The sequence below is a fragment of the Hibiscus syriacus genome, unplaced genomic scaffold, assembly GCF_006381635.1.
Source record: "Hibiscus syriacus cultivar Baekdansim isolate YM2019G1 unplaced genomic scaffold, ASM638163v2 tig00110379_pilon, whole genome shotgun sequence".
Taxonomy (NCBI): Eukaryota; Viridiplantae; Streptophyta; class Magnoliopsida; order Malvales; family Malvaceae; genus Hibiscus; species Hibiscus syriacus.
Window position 1 is genome coordinate 193,014 of NW_024062713.1, and position 24,875 is coordinate 217,888.

Here is a 24,875-nt window from a genome sequence, read left to right on the forward strand (position 1 = left end):
TTTCGACATCTGTGTTTAATTTCTTTTCTTTTGGAGTGTTGTTTTCCAATTTTGAGATCTCTGCTGTAAGAAAAGAACAAAATTTGTGACAGTTGACATGTTTAATTTGCAGAAGCTCAGGGCAGATGGTGTATCTTACTGGAGTCAAATTCAGCTCACCTACTCTCTCTTCAGCTTTAGCAAATCTTATCCCTATTTTCACTTTCTTTCTTGCTGTCATATTCAGGTACCATGAACACCGATCTAAGTTAAACACTGTGGCATTTTTCAACAACAAAATCTGGATCGAAATTCCAATATCTAGCTATTTATGTTACTCGAACTCGGGTGTATCTTTATAAAATTTTAAAATTTATCTGATACAGGATACATTTATATGTCAAGAAAAATGAAGAGTGGAACAAAATAACCCACAAACAAGCATATGTTACTGTTAAGATTAAATCAGATTGATTAAATTTCTTTATAGGATGGAAGAGTTGGAAATAAGAAAAAGAAGCAGTCAAGCTAAAGTGTTGGGTGCCATTGTAGCAGTAACAGGAGCATTTGTAGCAACTCTCTATAAGGGTCCTCCAGTGCTCATCAACTCATCATCTCCTTCAAACTTTCTCCAGCAACCTTTGTTCTCACAGCAAACTAGGTGGATTATTGGAGGTTTTCTTATTTTATTGGTTTGCTTTTCATCTGCAACATGGAATGTTCTTCAGGTGATTCAAACATGAACCATCAGTTCCCATTTTTATGAATGCTTGATGAGTTGAAATGATGTAATTGCAAATGTTATACATGATATTTTGAGAAAAATGAGGAGTCCATGGGATAGCTTAGGAACTAATTAAAAAAGTAAAGTTGAAGAAACTGATGTGATTTTGATGATTTCAGACAGCCACAGTGAAGGAGTACCCAGATAAGATGACGATTGTCTTCTTCTTTACATTCTTTATAACAATCCAATCTTTGGTTTTCTCTGTGATTTTGGAAAGAAATCCATCTGCGTGGACTTTGAAGTCTACTGAAGAAGTGGCCGCCATTTTATGCACGGTAAATTCCCAACACCATCAACTTTGATATCACATGTCAATACCGTTCAAATAAATTTCTAGTCTCATAAGTTTTCAAATAGTTAAAAAGTACTCATTAAACTTTATCAAATCATTACAAAATAAACATTAAATTTATCGAACTGTTATAAAGAACCAAGTTGATGTTTACAAGGGATGAAATTTGCAGGCGATATTTGGAAGTTTGTTTAGAATAGCGATACATACATGGTGCTTACAAAAGAAGGGACCAGTATATGTTGCCATGTTCAAGCCCTTAGGAATCCCTGTTTCTTCGCTCCTCACTGTCACATTCCTCGCCGAGTCTATTTTCCTTGGCAGGTATGGTTTGCTTTCTCGTTTTTTCAATTAAATACTATCTTATTCGGGTGAGTCTCAAATATCTTGATAGAGTAGTTTCAAGCTAAAGTTTGTTTCAATTGCAGAGTGATTGGATCAGTAATCATTTTAGTGGGATTCTACACTGTGATATGGGGACAATCCAAAGAAAAGATGGTCTTAGAAAACGAAGCCTCTCGCCTGGAATCATCCCACCCCAAGGCCCCTCTTCTTCACGACGTTTAGTAATTTGTATATACCACCAGTTATATATCCTGGATTCTACTCTTCTTTATCTTGCTTTTTGCTGTATCTGTCGGGGAACATGAATATTACTATAAATCTTCTTGTTTCAATTTCTTTTTATGAGATGCCCACATGGAAGTCGACCCACCTTGTCCTCTTTATGAGCCAATAGAAAACCCTTCATTCACTGTCACTGCATCGCTTTCCATGGTGGGAAAATGGGACAACTGAGCCACGATCTTCACACGCAGCACTTCAGCCATCCCCATCCCCTGGAGCTAATCAATCCCCAAACCCTAAGCCACCCGGCCCCATGCTCAGCCTGCAACCTCCAAATCCAATCCTGCGGGTGGATGTACACCTGCAGGCCCTGCAACTTCACCCTCCACGCTTCCTGCACTCAGCTGCCTCGCCTCATCTCTCATCCGTCCCACCCCGGCTACTCCCTCAGCCTCCTCCCCACACCGGCTTACTCCATCGGGTATTTCAGCTGCGATGCTTGTGGTCAACGGGGATATGGATTCAGCTACCATTGTAATCAGTGTGAGTTCGATATCCATTCCCTGTGCGCTTCCAAGCCTTTATCTATCCGTTGTCAGTCTCATCCTTGCCAGCTACAGCTCTTCTTTTACCCTCCTTATCAAACCAAAGGCTTCTCTTGTGATGCTAGCCATCAGATTGGGTCCAATCATTGGCTATATCGGTGTAGTACTTGTGAGTTTGATGTTCATATGAGTTGTGTTAACACCGCTGCAACTACATATACAAGAACAACTACAAGTAGTGCTAGTGCATGTAGGAGCACGCCCAGACAAGCAGGGAATGTTCAGATTCAGGCATGGAAACCGTTTACAGGGTCAGTTCAAAGCAATAATCTGCAGTACTATAGAAATGGAGTGGCTGCACCCATGAACAATCAATGTTATAATAATGGACAAAACAATGGAGCGGCAGCGGGGAACGGTTTGATGGGCGTTGCGGTCCAGGGGTTTGTGGATGGAGCCGCTCAACAAGTTGGTCAGAATATTGTGCAGAGTTTGATGGGTGGTGGTGGTGATGATAATAATTCATCTTCATCAATATTGGGTCTTCTCTTTTGAGTGGGATGATCATGCATTCATGCTCTCAGTTACTTCCATCAACATCATCAATAATAATAATATTATCAAGTTGAATTGGGTTTTCTTTCTTTCTTTTTAATGTAATAATCCTTTGTTTTGGGACTACGTCTGTATATTCGAGTGTCGAAATCTTTGGTTTTATGTGAACTGAAACCACTAGTGTTCTTTATTCTGCAACTGTTTTTCAAACTTGTTCTTGCCACTTGCCATTGCCTAAACTCAAGTTTATTTATTTATTTTTTATAGCCAAGTGACAGTAAAATATAAACCATACGCTCCATAATTTATGTACACGTACAAATTTAAATTAAATTATTATATAACTAGGGACGAATATTTGATTAATCAAGTTAAATTGAATTAAAAGATTTTAAGTTAATGAAAATACGAGTTTTATTTTATAATTCAATTTTTATTAAAAAAAAACTTGAATTGAGTTGTTCGAATTTCTATTTAAGTTTAATTGTAAATATTATTAATATTATGATATTAACTTATTTCAATTTAAATAAAATAACAACTTACGATATACATATATATTTCTTCATTTTTTTTTTCATATGTGATATACATACATCATGAGAATTTGAGATACTCGACTCAAACTTAAAAGTTAATCCACTGATTACTAAAAAGTTTGACTTATTTGAATCATATTGTATAGTAAAATTTTATTTTAAAGCTTTCAAGTCGAGTCGAATTTTTTAACGTCGGGTTAAATAAAAAATCATTTTTTATTGGAATCAAAGTTTACGATTATCAATTAATACTAAATGGCGTTTAAATAAAAATATGAAATAAAACATAAGATAAAATATTATGAAGCAATATGGATAAAAAGATTTAAGTATTTTGACATCCACATAAATATAAACGTAGGGTAGTTGTGGACCAGATAATCCCTGCTCTAGTCTCATTCTATTGACATCACTACACCACAACCTCAATTGACATATTTTTAAATTTTATTTAAAATATATAGAATATGTATCTAAATGGATAAAATATATATGTTTCACTATCATATTTTTTTTATTAATTTCACAAAAATAAATGAAAAGGCATTAATACTGTCGCAACCGTCTTTCGGTTGGGCCCCGAACTTGGGCTTCGACTTAGGAAAATGTGGATTGGAGTCGCCACCGATCATTTATTTAAAAATAAATGGGTTGATCGGATACCCTATTTCTTACCTGATCTGCGTCTTACCAGAGATGTGTCGGATTCGGGAGTCGGTTACAGTCAAGGAAGGGCTAGCACCCTTGAACTGCCCTTTCGGTACTGTGTAATTTCCAGTTGTCTTTAATTAAGAAAATTGAAAGTTAAATTAAAAGGTAAAATATTGATCCAAATTGCTTACCACTGATTGTTTGAAGTTCTCTCAAAAAGCCAAGGAAAGGGTTAGGTAATGAAAGTAATAAAATAGAAAAATAAGGCGAACAAACGAAATAATACAAAAAAAACAATGTATACAAAAAGGAAAGAATGAAATATGACTAAATATAAAATAAAATATGCAAAGGAAAAAAACGAAAATACAAATAAAGAAAAAGAAGAAAATATAATAAAATATAAATGGATAAAAAAAATACACATAATAAAATAAAATATAAAACAATGAAAATGAAAAAAAGAAAAAATATGCGTAATATACATATAATAAAAATAACAATTATAATAGTAAAAATAGTAATGAAATAATAATGATGAAAATAATAAATAATATATATATATATATATATATATATATATATATATATATATATATATATATATATATGTAGAATATAAAAATACATAAAAGATATAAAAATAAAAAGTAAAAAAAATGAGTAATACATATATAATAATAAAAATATAATATAATAGCATAAATAAATAATAATAATAGTAAAAAGTAAAAGGGGAAATAAATAAAATAAAAATGGAATAAATAATTATTGAATGAAACGAGAAATATATATATTAAAGTATTAAAAAGGAAAAATATCAATAATAGGTAAAATGAATATATATATATATATATATGTATATACATACATAAATACGACAAAAATAAAATGTTAATAGAAATATAATTATAAGATAAAATGAGTAAGGTTGGTAAATAATAAAAAAATACATATATAACGTATAAAATTATAAGATGTAGTAGCTAGATAAAGAAATGACCAAAAAGTTAATTAAAATAATATATATGTATTAACACTAAGTATATAGATGAAATATATAGAAAATACGTGTATATATATAATTACATGATATGGAATAAATAAAAAAGGTTAGTATAAGTATTAAATTGAATCAAAAACAAGTTAAGTGGCTAAATTGAAAGAAAATCAGAATTAGAGACCAATTCAAAAGCAAATTCGGGGTCAAAATAATTCTTTAAAAGCAGCGAGGGACCAAAAGGGTAGTTTACCCTATTTTATTTGAAACACGCTGGTACATATGCTAAAAAAGAACTAAAAAACTTTCATTTGGTCCATTTCCAAAAGCCAGAGCCGTCCCTTTTCCATTTTCTCTGTGATGTTCTTGAGCTTCCAAGAACAGAGGCCGTGGGTTCCTAGAAACCGGTCATCAGCCGCCACAAGCCGCCTCGCCGGCGCCGTTGAACGGCGACGGCCGTCGTTCATCGGCGGCAAAATCACGAAATTTTTTATTTTCCAGTAGCTTTTCACCTCCTCGTTTCAAAAATCCAGACAATTTTTTTCAAAAAAAATCAAGCCTCGGGGGCTAGATCTACGGAAGTAGATCCTGAAAACACCCCTTATTCATCGGCTAAAACGCTTCTTTTGGGTTCTATTCGAACAAAATATGGAATAACTATGCATGCAAGACGAAAAAAAGAAAGGTATGATTTTTGTACCCTTTTATTTCTTCACAAAATGATTACAAAATGCTTGTGTTTACTTCGACTGGCTCCTGATTTCTCTCGATGTTCCCGCGTGAAAGCTGTGTAATTGTCTATCTGTCTCTTGTATGATTTGTGGGTAATCTCTCTCTGTAAAAACCTCTCTCTTATCGTGAGAATTACATGTTTATTTATAATCAAAAAACTACACTTAGAATCCTATTTTAACTAGAATCCTAATCCTTGTTGTCTTCTCTTGTGATTTGTTATTGCTTTATGCGTGACGTTGGTGAGGTTGAGGAATTCACGGCGCTGAGAAAACCGGATGAGGGAAACGTGGGTGGCGAGGACTCGTGAGGCAAGGATTGCGCCGCTAAAGAGGGAAGCTGCTAGGGTTTCTGGAAACCCTAGCTCCAGCTGGGTTGCGTGCGTGGGCTTGCTATTGTATTTGGGCACCAATTGGGCCTGAAAAAAATGTAAATAAATGTATTAGATATAATGGATATAATATAATTTATAATATAAATCTATATTATATAATATAATGAATGATGAAATTTAGTGTCTTCAGCTGCCCCTCTTTGCTCATTATCGTGTAACGAAAATAAAGCAAAGATTAAAAGACATAAATTTCGTCCCTATCGAATATCCTCTGTCGTAGAGTTGCAATTCGATGTTAAGACTGGTTTTTAAAACACGAGATGACTCCCTCGTCGTGAGGTTGAGTTAAAACTGGAAGATTCTAAGCCTGAATCCTTCGTCGTGAAATTGAAATCGAACTCGTGAAGTTGAAATCGAACTCAGAGTTCTGGAGGTAGCTCATGGATCGTCTTCTAGCCAAAGATACTTCGTTGTGAAGCTGAAATTGGGAAATTGTTTATTGACAACCAGCGGTCCCTTCGCTGTGAAGTTGAACTTGCGTTGTTTGGAGTCCAATATCCTTCGTTGTGAAGTTGAAATTGGCTCTGAAATTGAGAAGTTGACAGTCAGCGGTCCCTTCGTCGTGAAGTTGAACTTGTACTGTCTTGAGTCCAATATCCTTCGTTGTGAAGTTGAAATCGAACTTGTTTATTGACAACCAGCGGTCCCTTCGTCGTAAAGTTGAACTTGCGTTGTCTGGAGTCCAATATCCTTCGTTGTGAAGTTGAAATTGGCTCCGAATTTGAGAAATGTTTGTTGACAACCAGCGGTCCCTTCGTCGTGAAGTTGAACTTGCGTTGTCTGGAGTCCAATATCCTTCGTTGTGAAGTTGAAATTGACTCTGAATCTGAGAAATGTTTGTTGACAACCAGCGGTCCCTTCGTCGTGAAGTTGAACTTGCGTTGTTTGGAGTCCAATATCCTTCGTTGTGAAGTTGAAATTGACTCTGAATCTGAGAAATGTTTGTTGACAACCAGCGGTCCCTTCTTCGTGAAGTTGAACTTGCGTTGTCTGGAGTCCAATATCCTTCGTTGTGAAGTTGAAATTGGCTCTGAAATTGAGAAATGTTTGTTGACAACCAGCGGTCCCTTCGTCATGAAGTTGAACTTGCGTTGTCTGGAGTCCAATATCCTTCGTTGTGAAGTTGAAATTGGCTTTGGGTAAAACCTGCAAAGATGTGCATATATGCGATGGTATGGATGTCATGCTCTTAGGTATGCCTAGAAATGTATGGGCAACATATGTTATTCTGGGCTCTGGAGAGAAATCTTGATTTCCGGTGGCCTGTCGTTGTTGACTCTTGAAAGCTTGAAGTTCCGATCTCTGATCTTGAATTCTTCAAATGTCTGAATCTGATGTGCCCATTTTGGTTTTTTTTTTTTTGGAGATGCTCCTCAACCATCTCAAGCATGTGCATGAGCCTTGATCGGCTTCTGGGTACCTGTACTTTTCAATGAATCTTTGTACAGTAATATGCGATTATCTTTCATAAAAAATAAATAAACCATTAGGTTTAAATCTAATTCAAGATGCTCGAAAGGAATTGGAGGAAAGATGGTCTTTATTCATAAGGGAGGAGAAGAACAAATAATACATGGCAAACATTCTAGAAGACGAATACACAATGATGTGTAAATGAATGTTTTAGATCTCAATAACGTGCGCACTTCTGAGCTGAAAAGCCGTTTGGTGACTTTGAATGCAGCCTTTGCCAAAGGATCTTTGAAAATGCGACAACGTTTGGGAGAGTGCAACATTTCTTCGATTTGTTGAGCTCGTAGAAGATTCATGTGCCGGGATGTTTCCACCGTTAATATCCAAATCGCCCTTTCCGGGTTTTCAACTTGGACCCATCCTTGGTTGCAAGACGCCCTTTGCGGGTTTTCGTCTTGAACCCACCTTATTTTCTCTTCTTTTTTCCTCTTTTTCTTTTTTCAATTTAGGGCGCCCTTTCGGGTTTTCACCCTAAACGTTCTTCTCTTTTCTTTTTTTTTTCAACTTAGGACGCCCTCTCGGGTTTTCATCCTAAGCGAAGTATTTCTTGACTGCGTCCGAGTTAATGGGATGTGGCAGCTCAGGTCCGTCCATTTCAGCCAGGATAAGGGCTCCTCTGGAGAAAGCCTTCTTCACGACATAAGGTCCTTCCCAATTTGGCGTCCATTTTCCTCGGAAATCTTTCTGGACTGGCCAAATTCTTTTTAGCACTAGATCCCCTTCACGGATATTCTCGGGCGCACCTTTTGTCGTGTGCCGGATCATTCGTTCTGATAGATTTGACCATGATGAATGGCTTTCAGTTTTTTCATCTATCAGATTAAGCTGATCATATCTGGATTGTGCCCACTCTGCATCATCAGTTTGACTTCTGACAAGACCCTGAGAGACGGAATCTCGATTCAATGGGTAGCACTGCTTCCATTCCATAGGCTAGTGAAAATGGAGTTGCCCCAGTCGATGTTCGTACCGAGGTTCGATAAGCGAACAAAGCAAAAGGCAACTTCTCATGCCAGTTTTTGTAGTTTCAGTTGTTTCTCCACTATCTCTTAATATTTTTGTTTGCTGCTTCTACTGCTCCGTTCATCTTTGGTCTGTAAGCAGTGGAATTGTGATGTTTTATATTGAACTGTTCGCAAGCAGCACTCATCATCTTGTTGTTCAAGTTTGTTGCGTTATCGTGATAATCCTTTCGGGTAGACCATACCGATATAATTTCTTTCTTCAGAAACTTGCAATAGTGGATTGGGTGACACTGGCGTATGACGCAGCCTACCCATTTCGTGAAATAGTCAATTGCTACGAGAATGAAACGGTGACCATTCGAAGCCTTCGGATGGATTTGCCCGATAACGTCCATGCCCCACACAGAGAAAGGCCATGGTGACGTCATTACATGAAGCGGATGGGGTGGAACATTTATCTTGTCTCCATAAATCTGACACTTATGACATCTCCTAGCATAGTTGATGCAATCACTTTCCAGTGTGGACCAAAAATATCCGCATCTCATTATTTGTCTTGACATCATATGCCCATTTGCATGTGCTCCACAAACTCCATCATGTACTTCTTCCACTATCATTTTTGCCTCTTCAGCATCGACGCACCTTAACAGAACTTGATTATGGCTTTTGTATAAAACCTCCGTCAAGGACGTATCCAGCTGCCAACCTTCTAAGGGTTCTCTTATCGGTTTCGGTGGCTTTTTCTGGATAACTCCGATGCTTGATATACTGCATAATGTCGTAGTACCAAGGCTTAGTATCTTTCACTTCTTCAATTTGGTAACAATGAGCTGGGTACTCATACGATTGCATGTTGATTGGCATCATTTCAGACTCCCCGCCAGCCTTGAATGTGGCTGCCAAGGTAGCTAAAGCGTCAGCCATTTGATTTTCCTCTCTAGGCATGTAGTGGAAGGTGACTTCGTCGAACTCTTCGAGCAGATCCAACACTAGTTTTCGGTATTCTAACAGCTTTATATCCTTGGTTTCCCACTCTCCTCGGAGCTGATAGATTACTAAGGATGAGTCTCCATACACCCGCAAAGTCTTTATATTTTGCCCCAGTGCAGCCCGAATTCCCAAGACACAGGCTTCATATTCTGCCATGTTATTGGTACAATCAAAGTTCAGTCTGCTGGTAAATGGGTAGTGACTCCCTTCGGGAGACTAGGATTGCTCCGATGCCATGTCCTAGTGCATTTGATGCCCCATCGAAGTGCATCTCCAGGAACTGTCCGTTGAAATGCTTGCTTCCTAAAGATATGGCATTAAGTCTTCGTTGGGAAATCAAAGTCCAGCGGCTCATAGCTCTCATCGGTCTGCTTGCCAAAAATCGGATATGGCGCTGCCTTTTACCGCTTTTGGCTCACGTATTCGATGTCAAATTCAGACAAAAGCATCTGCCATCGGGCTAACCTTCCGGATAGAGCAGGTACAACATGTATTTTAGTGGGTCTAACTTGGAATCATCAGCCAAGTGGTGTGATACACATGTATTGTCGAAGTCTTTTGTAGCCCATACCAGGCATAACAACCTTCTCAATAGGAGGATATCGGACCTCGCAATCGGTGAACTTCTTGCTTAAGTAGTAGATGGCTCTTTCCTTCTTCCCAGACTCATCGTGTTGACCCAGGACACACCCCATGGAGCTCTCGAATATGGAGAGATACAAAAACAAAGGTTTTCCTGGGATAGGGGACATCAGGACAGGAGCGTGGGACAGGTACTCTTTTACCTTCTCAAATGCAATTTGACAGTTTTCATCCCATGTTCCAGGGCTGTTTTTTCGGAGAAGGTGAAAGATCGGATCACACTTGTCAGTTAGCTGAGATATAAATCGGGCTATGTAATTCAATCTTCCTAAAAAACCTCGGACCTCCTTTTGTGTTCGGGGAGGAGGTAGACTCTGGATGGCCTTAACCTTATCAGGATCACCTCAATGCCTTTTCTGCTGACTATAAAGCCTAATAGTTTCCCGGATGTCACCCCGAAAGTACACTTGCTAGGGTTCATCGTAACCGAATTTCCTCAATCTTTGGAAGAGCTTTCTCAGATTCTCGACATGTTCATTCTCTCGGTCTGTGCCTTGACAATCATGTCGTCGACATAAACCTCGATCTCTTGGTGCATCATGTCATGGAACAAGGTCACCATAGCTCTTTGATATGTTGCCCAGCATTCTTTAATCCGAAAGGCATCACTTTGTAACAGAAAGTTCCCCACATTGTGACGAAAGTGGTCTTCTCCATGTCTTCGGGATGCATCTTGATCTGATTGTACCCCGAAAATCCATCCATGAATGAAAAGTAGGCGTTCCCGGCCGTATTGTCCACCAGAGTGTCTATGTGTGGCAGAGGAATTGTCCTTGGGACTGGCCTTATTAAGGTCCCGGTAATCGACACACATGCGTACTTTCCCGTCCTTTTTCGGCACAGGCACTATGTTGGCCACCCACTCAGGGTATTTGGCCACTTGGAGAAAACCGGCATCAAATTGCTTCTTGACTTCTTCCTGATCTTAAGGAGCATTTCTGGTCGCATTCTTCTCAGTTTTTTGCTGCACTGGTTTGAATTCTGGTTTGATTGGCAGTTTGTGAACTACCATATCTGTGTCTAGTCCCGACATGTCTTGATATGACCAGCAAACACATCTTCGTACTCCTGAGTAAGGCTATCAGGTTTTTCTTGCTCAGTCGAAAGAGTTGTACCGATTTTAACCTCCTTTCGATCTTCCTCAGTGCCCAAATTTAAGATTTCGATCGCCTCCTCATGTGGCATTATTTGCTTTTCTTCTTTTCTATCATTCTCAACAATTCGGTAGGCAAGTTGTACTCTCTTCATTATCGCATTCTTCAAATTCCCCAAGACAATGGTTGATTCAAAATCCACCTCCGGATCAGGGTCTTAGTGCCCACATTATCGTTATCTGGGAACCTGAAAGGAGGAAGATGTGTATGTGTGAGAGATAATATCCCACACGGAATGGTCAAGAACTAACTTTGAGAGTAACTGGAAATGAAGTACTGGAATGAAGGAGATAGATAATGAATATAGAAAAATTTGTTTGCCATGGAAAAGAAAAAATGCATCCTTTATTAAACTTAAACAAAACATTTTATTCACCCTTACAAAGATCACCTATTGCCCCGGGTATAAGCAAATAGGGATGTTCGAATATTACTCTGAAAGATTCTTGTAAACCACAGGTAGTTCTTCCACCGACCAACTGCTAGCACGAACCCATGTGGCAGAAGGCATATCCCGATCTATCTCCGTTGTCAACATCTTCTGTGGTCACGGCATTAACGTTCAAATCTTCCAAGCCGTTCCTAACTCGGATATGGTGGTCTCAAACACATAACCACCTGACTTGAATGTTCTGAAAAGCGGCGGAATGTTCGGCCTAGGGTTTGCTTGACCTCCATCCTTGTACATTTGGAGAGTCGAGGTCTTGGGATTCTCTTTCCTTCCGCCACAAATGTGGCATTCACAAACTCCAAAGAGCGGAACGACATTCTACCGCTTCCTCGTCTACTTCGACCTCCATCCTTGTACATTTGGAGAGTCGAGTCTTGGGATCTCTTTCCTTCCGCCACAAATGTGGCATTCACAAACTCCAAAGAGCGGAACGAACATTCTACCGCTTCCTCGTCTACTTCGATGTATGGAGCCTCGTGGTCACGCTTGCCACGATATCTTCCTCAGCGTTGATAGTTACTAAGGCTCCGTCAATAACAAATTTAACCTTTTGGTGCAACGTGGAGGGTACTGCACCTGTTGATGAATCCATGGCTTCCCAAAAGACAGCTATAAGACGGCATGATATCCATCACAAGGAACTCAACATCATAGGTGGCTGGTCCGATGGTCAATGGTACCTCGATCTTTCCGATACTCTCTTTTGGTCCCATCAAAGCTCGGACCACATTCTGACAAGTTTATATGGAGGTATCGATTGGTAGCCTCTTCAATGTAATGAGGCATCACGTTCAGGGCTGAACCATTATCGATTAAGACACTTGGTAAAAGCGTGCCTCTTACAGTAGGTAGTAATGTGTAACGCCTTGTTCGGCTATTCCTCGGATGGAATCTCATCATCTGAAAACGAGATGAGATTATCAGCTTGAATATTGTTCACCAGTCGATCCATCTTGCTGATGGTATGTCTTGTGGCACGAACGTTTGATTAAGGACATTCAACAACGCTTCAAACGCTTCTCGGTGTGTTCCGAGCTTAAAAATAGTGCTAGCATTGAAGTACGTGTAGGTAAGTTGTGGAGCTGTTCTACAATGTTGTACTCGCTGTGCTTCAAGATCTTGAGGAACTCTTTAGATTCTTCTCCTTTATAGGTTCATTGACGACTAGCACATCTTCTTTGAATGGCTCCAGTGGTCTTGCCCCACTTTACTATTACCTCCTCCGGAAGTACTCACCTGACATTCGTACTTCCATGGCACTTGCCGATTGTCCTTATATTGAAAAGGCCGCGGTGCGGGATTACCACCTTGGCTGGTGTTGTCACTGTCATGCTTGCCTTAGGGGTAATTATCAAAGGACTACCCCTAACAAATTTTATCTGATGATTCTCCGGTGGCACAAACGTGCTTCCAAAGAATCTGAATTTCTTCGTAAAACTCCAGCTCCTTTCGATCCATCATGAGCTGTACTAACAATCTGAACTCTGGGCAATCTTGCACTTTATGCCCTTCTTTGTTGTGGTAACAACAATGGATACCATCTTCATTTTCTGTATCTGGATATGGTGCAAGAAATCCTGCCTTTACCATGTGGCTCCATACCCAAGCCAAAGGAGATTTAATTTCCGAAACACTTGATTTAATTCCTTCCCCTTCAGTAGTAATGGCATTGATTCCTGTCTCCTGATGATTGGGCAAGGGATTCTGGGCGACGTTTGGTGCTCCGGAGTTAAAAGTGATCCAATTCTTGTTACGCATTCGTTGCACAAGTCCTTGAATGCGAGACAACTTTCAATCGAATGCCCCTGCACACGCCATGGTATTCGCAGTGGGCGCTCTGTCATACCATTTCGGGTAAGGGGGATTTATTGGGTTCATAGGATAAGGGACACTGCATGAGTGTCGAAGAGCTGTTGGTATAGTTCTTATACGTCATGGGAATGGGATCAAACTGCTCCATTTCCCTTTCTTCTTGGTTCCTCTGGTTCTGTCTAGAAGTACCGGATGGTACAGCTGCTGTGGAATTGAACTTGAGATCGTAACCCCCTTGTGACGTTGTAGGTGTTCACATTGTTGATCTCTCGCTCTTGTTTTCATGGGAGGTTTTTACTGGAGTCTCCTCCTCAATCTTTCCTTGTTTAATGGCCAACTCGATCATTTCACCTGCCATGACTAAATCTGAGAAACTTCCCGACGTGATTGCTACCAAGTGCCCGAAGTAAGGTGCCTCAAGGTCTGTACAAACGCTTTCTTGTTTCCTTTTCATCCAAGGGTGGATGAACTTGCACAGATAAATCCCTCCATCTCTGTGCGTACTGTCGGAAACTCTCCATTATGTTTCTTCTCTAGGCTTTGTAACATGACCCGGTCTGGTCTCATATCGTTGATATGCTTATACTGCTCCAAGAAAGACTTGGCTAAGTCTTTCCACGTCTTGATATGAGTTCGGCTAAGCTGGTTGTACCACCGAATAGCTGAACCGGACAGGCTCTCCTGAAAACAATGGATCAGGAGTTGGTCATTCACGCCATATCCTGTCATCTTTCGACAGAACATAGTGATAGGGCTGAAGGGCAACTGTCCCGTCGAACTTCTCAAACTCAGGAACTTTAAACTTTGGTGGAAGCCCAAGTCGGAACTAGGCTCAGCTCCATTGCGTCCACTCCATAATAATCATGGTCTCCTGGACCATCTTTATTTGATCTTCTAAATTTTTATCTTTTCTTCCATCTTTTTGGCTTTATCTCATCGAAGTCTGGGACATGATATCATCCGGATGATCATCAGGGATGATTGCAGAAGTTTGCATCTTCACAGCAGGTGCAACTTTTGCTTTGGTAACGAATGAGTCCCCGGGTAGTGCTGCATTCTCTTTAGTAGCAGATGTGTCCCCGGGTAATATCCGGGGTGAGAGAACCACTTGCGGGGTTGGTGGTATGGCCACCCCCTCGGAAGAGATGCCCTCTGATGCACTAGCTTGCTGTAGACCGACAACTTGGCTACGATTTGGTCGACCAAGGACTCCTGATTTTCTTGATGGACTCAAGAGTACTTTCACTGTTCTGAGCCATTATCTTCTAGTTCCTTTTGAAGTCTGCCATGTGCTCTTGATCTTCTCCATTCTGGCTTCCATTTGTCTCTTTTTTGCTCGGTATTGTGAGGGTGATGTGTATCTGTGCTGTGGTGGTAAGCTCGGTGTCTGAGACATGTTTGTTAGTTAATACGAATGTAAAAAAATGGAAAAAAAACAATAAAAACAGACATGAAATATAAAATGCAAAATGCAATGCATGATGTATGCAATGGAGGCATTGATCCAGAAAAGTGTTCATATTATAAATAACCCTTGTTCAGACAAAAATGTCTTATCTTTTAAGAGACATAAAAACAGATTAAAGGTACATTCGGACTAAATCCTCTAGACCCCGAACGACTTCCAGTAGTTTGACAAGTCTTCAGCCTTCATCTGTCACTGGTTGAATGCCTTGTCGAACCACACCAGCTTCCCTTGCTAGGCCGTGAAGATGACGGGCTGCTTTTTGCACTTGATCCAGGAAATCTCGGATGGTTGCGTCTCGGGCCCTCACCCTCGCTGTGCTTGTTCCCAACGGAAACGCCATTGTAATCCTCCGTCGAAAGGCACTATCTGAAGCTCGTTTGCTTGCCTCTTGACCCATCTACAATAGCTTCTAACTCAGCTATTGTCTTGTCATCTTTCATGTTTTTTTCTAAGTCAGCTACGAATCTCAAGCGCTGGTTCTGATATGACTATCTGCCAAGCGTCTTTGGGCAGTCTCATTTGTTCTTTCCAAGCTTTCATCAGGCCCCTCAAACTCCTTTTCAGGCTATGAGCTTCGTCTTTCCAGTATTCAGAGGTTACCTTCAACTTGGAGTTATCCTTGACCTTATCTTGATACCCTTTCTCAAGTCTTCGAGCTCAAAAACGGACTCTTTTTTGTTCTTTTTCCAATTTTTCTGCCCGATCTTTCTGAGAGTCAGCATCAAGCTTCCACTGATAACGTTCAGCTTTAAGTTCCTTTATCCTTTGCTTCAATCATTATTCACTGCTTCAACTCGGTTGGCTATCTCGAGTTCAGAAGGGACATGCCTGAGATGTTCTTCCATGGTCCGGGTGTATCACAGTCTGGCACAGGGATGTTGTCATTCTTTCTTAATCTTCGCCACTCCACATAATCCGGAGTGAGCATGCTTCTGGCAGCTACAACATCCATCCGGAATACTTTCCTCCACGAATCGGCTGCTTCTTTGATCATCTTTTTATAGCTGTCGCCGTGATACTCAAACTCTGACCTAGCCAACCCGCATGTTGCTGGGACAAACTGACGTGCTCCATATTGTCTAAGTGCTAAAGCGGAGCATACCCGATGCTCCCCAAAGTCCAAGTAAGGTCACAGTGTCGGAGTCACCACATCGAAAAAGAACATCACTGAGGAATAACCAAGGGGCTCTCCAGACATATCTCGGTCTTGAAGATGCGTAAAGACCTTCATCCATTTTCTTTTGAAGCGCCTCATGCCATTTAAGGTAATAAATTCACCTAGAGGTGAATAGGTGGTGCTGAAACGGCGGTAGGCAACCCCGTCAGTCTTCCAGAAGTGGCTGTGAATCCAGACCTGAAGGAGCTGAATGCACCCGGGTGAATCTTCCTCCGCCAGTTCTTCGGCAATGGTTGAGCGATCGAAAGGTCTCAGCCAAGATGGCTGGTGCTGGGTTTAACTCGTTTAGAAAGTTGCTCAAATAGTTCCACCACGGCAGCGTCAATGCCCCAAAGCCTTCGGAAATATGATCAAACCGTACAGACCCAGTGCAAACAGGTCTATAGTCTTCCACTCATCAGGGTGGTTTTCATTAGTTGCTTTATATGGATCCACTCGATTCCTTCCCGCTACCTTTGTGCCGGAGTCGATCAGTCACCCACTTTTCATCAACCCCTGCAATCTTGGCCAGTCCGTTCTTGAAGGGCTGACTTTGATATGTTTAATATATGCCCTCTCTAGTTTGATGCTTTCGCAGTGCAGTAGAGTAGTATACTCTTCGATAGTAGGCACCATGTCTTACTGGTTAAAGGTGAAACAACTATATCTAGGGTTCCAGAATTGAATTAATGCTCGGAGTAAGGGGCTCATCAGTCTTGACATGGAGCAAGAGGGCGATATCACCATCGTTGGCTGAACTTCTGCTTCTGTCATTTTTCCAGCTGTCCCAAATGTTTCGCAGCTCTTGGACATTATTCTGTTTCAGGCTGACAGCGGCATAATAACCAGTTCTGACACAGTTTCCCTGAAGACTGTCTCTTCTCTTTCTGAGCCTTCTCGGCCCATAGTCGTGCCTCAGCGTTTTCAATCTCTTGTATTACAACACCTTTGTCCATTAATTCGAATTATTTTGTGTATAACAAACGCTTTTTAGGGATCAATAGCCTCTTGTAATGATGCAAACGCTAGAAAACAAACACAAAGGCAAAAAAACGTTAGTAAAATAAAAATACAAATAAAAAATGACGGAAGGAGAAAGCGCAAAAAAAAACATGGTTAGGGTAAAAATATCCTAGGTTTTGGAACGTGGTTCGGGGTAGGCTCTAATTCTTCATGGTCTCCGGTTTAGGTTTTAAAAAACGGTACCCGAGTTCTCCTTGTCGGTGCCCCCTTGGGCTTGCAGACCCTTAGTCCTAAACCCATCACAGGCTTGTGTGGACTAAGTTAAACTCGAGGGGACACATTCCCTTATGCCCGCACGGTGAATAAATTCACACGAAGACATAAGGTATATGAATCCCGAAGGCTACTTGCTAGGCCCGCACGGTGAATAAATTACACGAAGGCGTCGCTTTCACCCCACTTAAAATAGAATTGGAGCTCGGGTATAGAGCCTTAGATGAAAAAAAAAAAAACTTTGAAGTCTGAAATCATGAGAAAACGATTAGTCCAACTATTTACTCGAAAATATAATCAAAAGTAAGTAAAAGGATCGAAATATACCTTAAAATTTAAACTTACCATTTTCGTAAAAAGACAACTGGAAATACCTTAGCCTGACTCGCTTACCTGTGGTCCCCAGCGGAGTCGCCAAGCTGTCGCAACCGTCTTTCGGTTGGGCCCGAACTGGCTTCGACTTGAAAATGTGGATTGGAGTCGCCACCGATTTATTTAAAATAAATGGGTGATCGGATACCTATTTCTTACCTGATTGCGTCTTACCAGAGATGTGTCGGATTCGGGAGTCGGTTACAGTCAAGGAAGGGCTAGCACCCTTGAACTGCCCTTTCGGTACTGTGTAATTTCCAGTTGTCTTTAATTAAGAAAATTGAAAGTTAAATTAAAAGGTAAAATATTGATCCAAATTGCTTACCATGATTGTTTGAAGTTCTCTCAAAAAGCCAAGGAAAGGTTAGGTAATGAAAATAATAAAATAGAAAAATAAGGCGAAACAAACGAAATAATACAAAAAAAACAATGTATACAAAAAGGAAAGAATGAAATATGACTAAATATAAAATAAAATATGCAAAGGAAAAAAACGAAAATACAAATAAAGAAAAAGAAGAAAATATAATAAAATATAAATGGATAAAAAAAATACACATAATAAAAAAATATAAAACAATGAAAATGAAAAAAAGAAAAATATGCGTATATACACATAATAAAAATAACAGTTATAATAGTAAAAATAGTAATGAAATAATAATGAAAAATAATAAATAAAATATATATATATTAGAATATAAAAAATACATAAAAGATATAAAAATAAAAAGTAAAAAAAATGAGTAATACATATACGTATATAATAATAAAAAATAATATAATGCATAAATAAATAAATAATATAATAGTAAAAGTAAAAGGGGGAAATAAATAAAATAAAAATGGAATAAATAATTATGAATGAAACGAGAAATATATATATTAAAGTATTAAAAAGGAAAAATATCAATAATAGGTAAAATGAATATATATATATATATGTATATACATACATAAATACGACAAAATAAAATGTTAATAGAAATATATTATAAGATAAAATGAATAAGGTTGGTAAATAATAAAAAAAATACATATAACGTATAAAATTATAAGATGCAGTAGCTAGATAAAGAAATGACCAAAAAAGTTAATTAAAATAATATATATGTATTAACACTAAGTATATAGATGAAATATATAGAAAATACGTATATATATATATATATATAATTACATGATATGGAATAAATAAAAAAGGTTAGTATAAGTATTAAATTGAATCAAAAACAAGTTAAGTGGCTAAATTGAAAGAAAATCAGAATTAGAGACCAATTCAAAAGCAAATTCGGGGTCAAAATAATTCTTTAAAAGCAGCGAGGGACCAAAAGGGTAGTTTACCCTATTTTATTTGAAACACGCTGGTACATATGCTAAAAAAGAACTAAAAAACTTTCATTTGGTCCATTTCCAAAAGCCAGAGCCGTCCCTTTTCCATTTTCTCTGTGATGTTCTTGAGCTTCCAAGAACAGAGGCCGTGGGTTCCTAGAAACCGGTCATCAGCCGCCACAAGCCGCCTCGCCGGCGCCGTTGAACGGCGACGGCCGTCGTTCATCGGCGGCAAAATCACGAAATTTTTTATTTTCCAGTAGCTTTTCACCTCCTCGTTTCAAAAATCCAGACAATTTTTTTTCAAAAAAATCAAGCCTCGGGGGCTAGATCTACGGAAGTAGATCCTGAAAACACCCCTTATTCATCGGCTAAAACGCTTCTTTTGGGTTCTATTCGAACAAAATGTGGAATAACTATGCATGCAAGACGAAAAAAAGAAAGGTATGATTTTTGTACCCTTTTATTTCTTCACAAAATGATTACAAAATGCTTGTGTTTACTTCGACTGGCTCCTGATTTCTCTCGATGTTCCCGCGTGAAAGCTGTGTAATTGTCTATCTGTCTCTTGTATGATTTTGTGGGTAATCTCTCTCTGTAAAAACCTCTCTCTTATCGTGAGAATTACATGTTTATTTATAATCAAAAAACTACACTTAGAATCCTATTTTAACTAGAATCCTAATCCTTGTTGTCTTCTCTTGTGATTTGTTATTGCTTTATGCGTGACGTTGGTGAGGTTGAGGAATTCACGGCGCTGAGAAAACCGGATGAGGGAAACGTGGGTGGCGAGGACTCGTGAGGCAAGGATTGCGCCGCTAAAGAGGGAAGCTGCTAGGGTTTCTGGAAACCCTAGCTCCAGCTGGGTTGCGTGCGTGGGCTTGCTATTGTATTTGAGCACCAATTGGGCCTGAAAAAAATGTAAATAAATGTATTAGATATAAATGGATATATAATATAATTTATAATATAAATCTATATTATATAATATAATGAATGATGAAATTTAGTGTCTTCAAATACTGACGATATAAAATGAATAAATTATAATAAATAGATTAAATTCGTCAGTTAAATCTTTCAAAAGATTACAATACATCATATTTTATACAATCGACCTACTACAAATCATTGAATAAAAGCACAACTAATTAAAAAATATATATCGGGTGTATTTCTTTATAGATGAAAACGAAAGTTGAATGAGTAAACATATGTAATAAAGGATTAAAATTTTAAAGGGCCATGCTGGATGTATTCAAAAAGTCGTCCTCTAACAGAACAGTAGCAGTTGTTTGATGAATTATTTGATTAGTCGTGAAAAAAACTTTATTTTCTTCATTGCTTTTTAGAAAATAATAGAATTATCATTTCGTCCCGTGCTAATAAATAATTTAAGGGCCACTTTGACATTATTTTTAAAAAGTAAATTTTAAATATGATGTAGAGATTAAATTTTAAAAATGGTATTCAAAAGCGCATTTTAAAAGTAAATTGTTTGAGATTACTTTTAAAATGTGAGTTTGAAAATATAAAATGTCTACTATAGATATTATGTTGTAAATTAAAAATATAACATTTAAATTATAATTTCACTTAATTATAAGAAATTAAAAAATATTATTATATATAAATTATATCAATTTAAACCATAATAAAAATAAAAAAAATATAATGATAATAAAAAAATATTTTATATAAAACACTATTAATATTTTAATATATACATCATGAATAAATTTAAGTTAGTCTAGTGGTTAAGGTTCAAATGGGTGTGATCGTATCAGCATCAATGCACTGGATCTCATAAGAACTTCACCATTAAATGTGTTTGGACGAGAATAGTACTAAGATGGATGACTTTCCTAGAAGTCCTCGATTTGCATCATTCATTTATATATATTATCATGAATTTTATTTATTTTTAAATAATTAAAATAAATTAATTTTTAGATTATGTTTATATTAAACTATTAAAATAAAATAAAAATATATAATTGACTGGAGTTCATACATTAATAAGAGTAAAAATATAAATTTACTTTCAAACTTAAAGTTGGAATGAAAAAGCTAGAAACTAACTTTTGAGATTTAGTTTGAAATCATCATTTGCATTGCAAAACCCTTTTTTAAATTTTTATCATTTGACATTAGTTTTACGTCAAAACGATCTTTTTTTTTAACTAAAAGTAATTTTAAACCATATTATTAAACGGGACCTAACTCTAAACATAACCGAAAGATTCATTTCATTATATTCATATGTTGATAAAATGAATTCCCAACTATTAATTGGTTAGTAAAATGAATCATTTAAATAACGTCTAAGATTTAAATAATTATATTATAAATAAAGTAAACTGAATTAAAAAACATATCTTAATAAATCTATTTGTAGCAGACACTCACCCCTGACCTGAGTTTAACTAAGACTAAAAAGTAGTAATAATAATCAAGGCCGTGGTTAGGTTGTCGGGGGTCCTATGTAAATTCTTATAAAGAGGCCTCTATTTTTTAAATATATTCGATTTCGGGGCCGCTATTTTTATTACTCAATTTTGGGGCCTCTATTTTTATGCTTCTTAATGACAATAACTGATAGATATATTCGATTTTGAGACCCTAAGCGGTTGCCCACCTTGCACACCCTCAACCACGCCCTAATAATAATAATAATAATAATAATAATAATAATAATAATGTATATGGACTTGTACGAATGCATAAAAATGTCTCAAGGTCTAAAGAAAAACCGGATAGTTTGGTCCAGACATGCAGAGAGAAGCGAAGCCCTTCTTGAAATGGAAATGAAAGAAGAGAGAAAGCCCAACAAAGAAAACAATAACCATAAGAGAAGCAGAATTCGGATAATACCATCAACTCAATCCTTTCTGTTCCACTTCACTCTCATCCAAAAGCAGAATTTTGAAGAATTAAGGGTGGAAAAAATGGCAACGCTCTCCGCATTCTCAACTCCTTTACGTTTAATCTCCAACACCCTTTTTAAATCTCCCGAAAACCTCTCCTTTTATCCCAATTCCATCCATTTTCAGACCAAAGTTTGCTCCTTTTCGTCCAACAACTTATCCTCCAAAACTCGTCAAGGGACTTGGAAACTCAAGTCTGCTGAAGAAGAAGAAACAGCTGTTGCTGAGCAACAAGGCTCTGTTTCTGTTCCCGTCTCTCCTTCTGACACTCTTAGAATGTTTCTTTAACTAATGGGGAATTGTTATTATATTTGTCAAATGGTTGCTTTAGATAATGCTTTGATTTTGAACTTCTTTCTGGGTTTTGCTTATATGTTTTGATACCGAATACTGGAAAAATGTATATCTTGTTTCATAGTAGTACTTAATCTCCACTAGGGTGCATCTTTCTATTACTTATTGCATAGAGTTTGAATTCTTGAAATTAAGCAGAAATCGGTTTCATTGACTAGTTTTGCTTGAAGTTGTATCTTTGTCTGCAAATATATATTCCCTTGGAACTATTCATTAATAGGTCACTGACTATCGAACTTGATTGTATAAAGGCAGATGGAATGTTGAATGAAGCTAAAATTTCAAGTGTGACTAAGGCATTAGAGGTATATAATGATCCTTTTAATTTATGTTTTGCAGACAAAAAATATCATTTTGATAGGCAGCTTGGTAGATTTATTTTCAGAATGAATGAAGGGGAGGAATCTAACTTCTTATTTCATCCGGTGTTTCACTCGATCCCTTATAATCATATTGATATTTGGTTGTACAACTATGTTTCTGTGGATATTATTGATGGCAGATTCTTTGATTTTGTTTGAAGGATAACCTATAACTGAATCCACTTCGATGATTTATTTGTTCCTTGTAGGGAGCTGAAGGTGTTTCTGTTGAAAATCAACCCAGCCCATTACAAAGCACAATCTACCTAATTCATTTTATCCAAAGGCAACACAACGGAAGCTTCTCAACTAGTGTGGTTAGGAATATTTCTCAATTTATTTTTCGTCCAGCCACAGTTGTCTCCAACCGGATTTCAACTCAATTCACAAGGCAGTACAAGACCCAAAACACGCAATACATAATTATCACAATTTTTTATTTTAATCATTTTATTTTAGAAAAATAAAAGAAAAAAAACACTAAAGTAAAAAAAGAAGAAAGAAAAAAACTTTTACTTATTTTTTCCTTTTCTTTTTCTTTTACTTTTTATGAAACAAAATGATTAAAGTAAAAAATTGTGATAATTGTGTTTTGCGGTTTTGGGTCTTGTGTTGCATTGTGGATCGAGTTGGAATCTAGTTGAAGACGGCTGTAATTCGACGAAAAAGATGTCGACAATTGTCTCTCTTTACCCATTCTTATCTCAATAAGAATATGACAAAGACGACGGTGATCCGTCAAAGAAACAAATGATCGCTTTGTTTGAAAGGAGAACATATCCCAGCGTATGGCAAAATTGCAATAATGTGACCAGTTAAGGATGAATTTTAGCACCCAAGTAGAGAGGAGTCATCTAAGTACACACATTGGGGCATTACCAAAAGCCCAGATCACATGGAGATTACAAGGTTGAGATCAGAAGACATTGAGAGTGAGTCTCAGACTTGGAGTGTTAGGGCAACCTGAAAATGAGCAAAGCTTACCATAACGCAAACCGTAAGTTTGTCGTTTTAATTAAAATTTTATTAAAATGGAAAATACATTTTTGGGTGTCCAATAACACCCTAATAAAAAATTGGTGGCGACTCCTCGAACCACATTTTTATCACTAATTGGTCACCCAAAAATTATTTTGAAACGAGACCTCCTTTCTTCACTGCCGAAAAAAAATTATTTCGACAGGTGATAATAATGTATGGCTATGAATATTTCTCGATTTAATATTTGTATGGAGTAGGTGGTAATAATTATGACTAAGAATATTTCTCAATTAATATTTGTATGGTGTATGTTGCATGGTGAGGACTATAATACCCCCTTGCATTTGGGTTATGCATCTTCCAAAAATTTGAGTGTAGTGTCTTGAGTACAAGTTATGAGTTTTCTATTAAGTGTTTATTTCTCTTTAAATTGTGAGTAGTCTTTAGAAAGAATTGTAGTGTCTTTTATTATAGGTATAATACAAATAATTTGTTTACTTGTTTGAGTCCAATATTAGTAAGTTTAGAGTTGTATACTCTAAACTTTAATCAACAATTCTCAGCCTGAAGGTTCAAGTCCTTGAGGGTATTGGTACTGTTGAGGTGAGTGTTATTTTCGTTGTGCTTGATATGTCTCGTATTCAAGCTTTCATCACTTCCCATGAACATCTTTGAATTCATGGTCCAACGGACAAAAATTAAACAAAACATCAGTGTTCTTTCTTTGTCTTTATTACTATTTACGAGACCCTTGTTCTAGGACTCCTTACTTTGATCCATGCTTAATTCATCGAGTTTTCCTGTCTTTATTCCCTTCTTTCTCAGTTAACTAAACAGACGACGGTCCAAACTACCGTAGTGGCATCCAATTACAAACATTGAATTTGAGCTTTGATGATGAAGAAGACATTGTTATGCATATGTCCAATTTAGATTTTGAAAAGTTTGCACTTGAAGTTCTCGGCTCCTCTATTTTCATTCATCTATTCAACAATGGTAGTTGAACATGAAAATATGATATTTTGATAGAGAAAATTTGTTCAAATTGGTAATGTAAGCCAAATTGCTTATATCGAGTTCAGTTCACAGCTTGATTTGTAATTCAAAGCTTGAAATTCGATTGAATCGAATTATGTTTGATATGAATGAAAATGAG

General features: G+C 37.6%; 2 protein-coding genes and 1 long non-coding RNA gene across 3 annotated transcripts in view; 2 read left to right on the forward strand and 1 right to left on the reverse strand.

Moving 5' to 3' along the window:
- Positions 1–1,715, forward strand: part of LOC120121746 (WAT1-related protein At5g40240-like) — a 33,968-nt gene extending 32,253 nt beyond the window's left edge. The window contains exons 6-10 of the mRNA XM_039141038.1: positions 113–226; positions 470–707; positions 883–1,041; positions 1,231–1,382; positions 1,487–1,715. Of these exons, the coding sequence (XP_038996969.1) occupies positions 113–226; positions 470–707; positions 883–1,041; positions 1,231–1,382; positions 1,487–1,625 (802 nt within the window). The 3' untranslated portion in view covers positions 1,626–1,715. The remainder of the gene's footprint in view (positions 1–112; positions 227–469; positions 708–882; positions 1,042–1,230; positions 1,383–1,486) is intronic.
- On the reverse strand, positions 120–19,734 carry LOC120121748. The gene is made up of 3 exons (XR_005516014.1): positions 19,724–19,734; positions 9,121–9,124; positions 120–255 (listed from the first exon to the last, which is right to left on the reverse strand). It is a non-coding gene; the product is annotated as an uncharacterized LOC120121748 (long non-coding RNA).
- LOC120121747 lies at positions 1,820–2,739 on the forward strand. Its single transcript, XM_039141039.1, has one exon. It carries the CDS (start codon positions 1,844–1,846, stop codon positions 2,723–2,725), a length of 882 nt encoding a protein of 293 aa, XP_038996970.1. The 5' UTR covers positions 1,820–1,843; the 3' UTR covers positions 2,726–2,739.
- Positions 19,735–24,875: the final 5,141 nt, after the last annotated feature.

Excerpts from the sequence above, each read along its gene's own strand:
- LOC120121747 (XM_039141039.1), top strand. The coding sequence starts at position 1,844 with ATGGGACAACTGAGCCACGATCTTCACACGCAGCACTTCAGCCATCCC.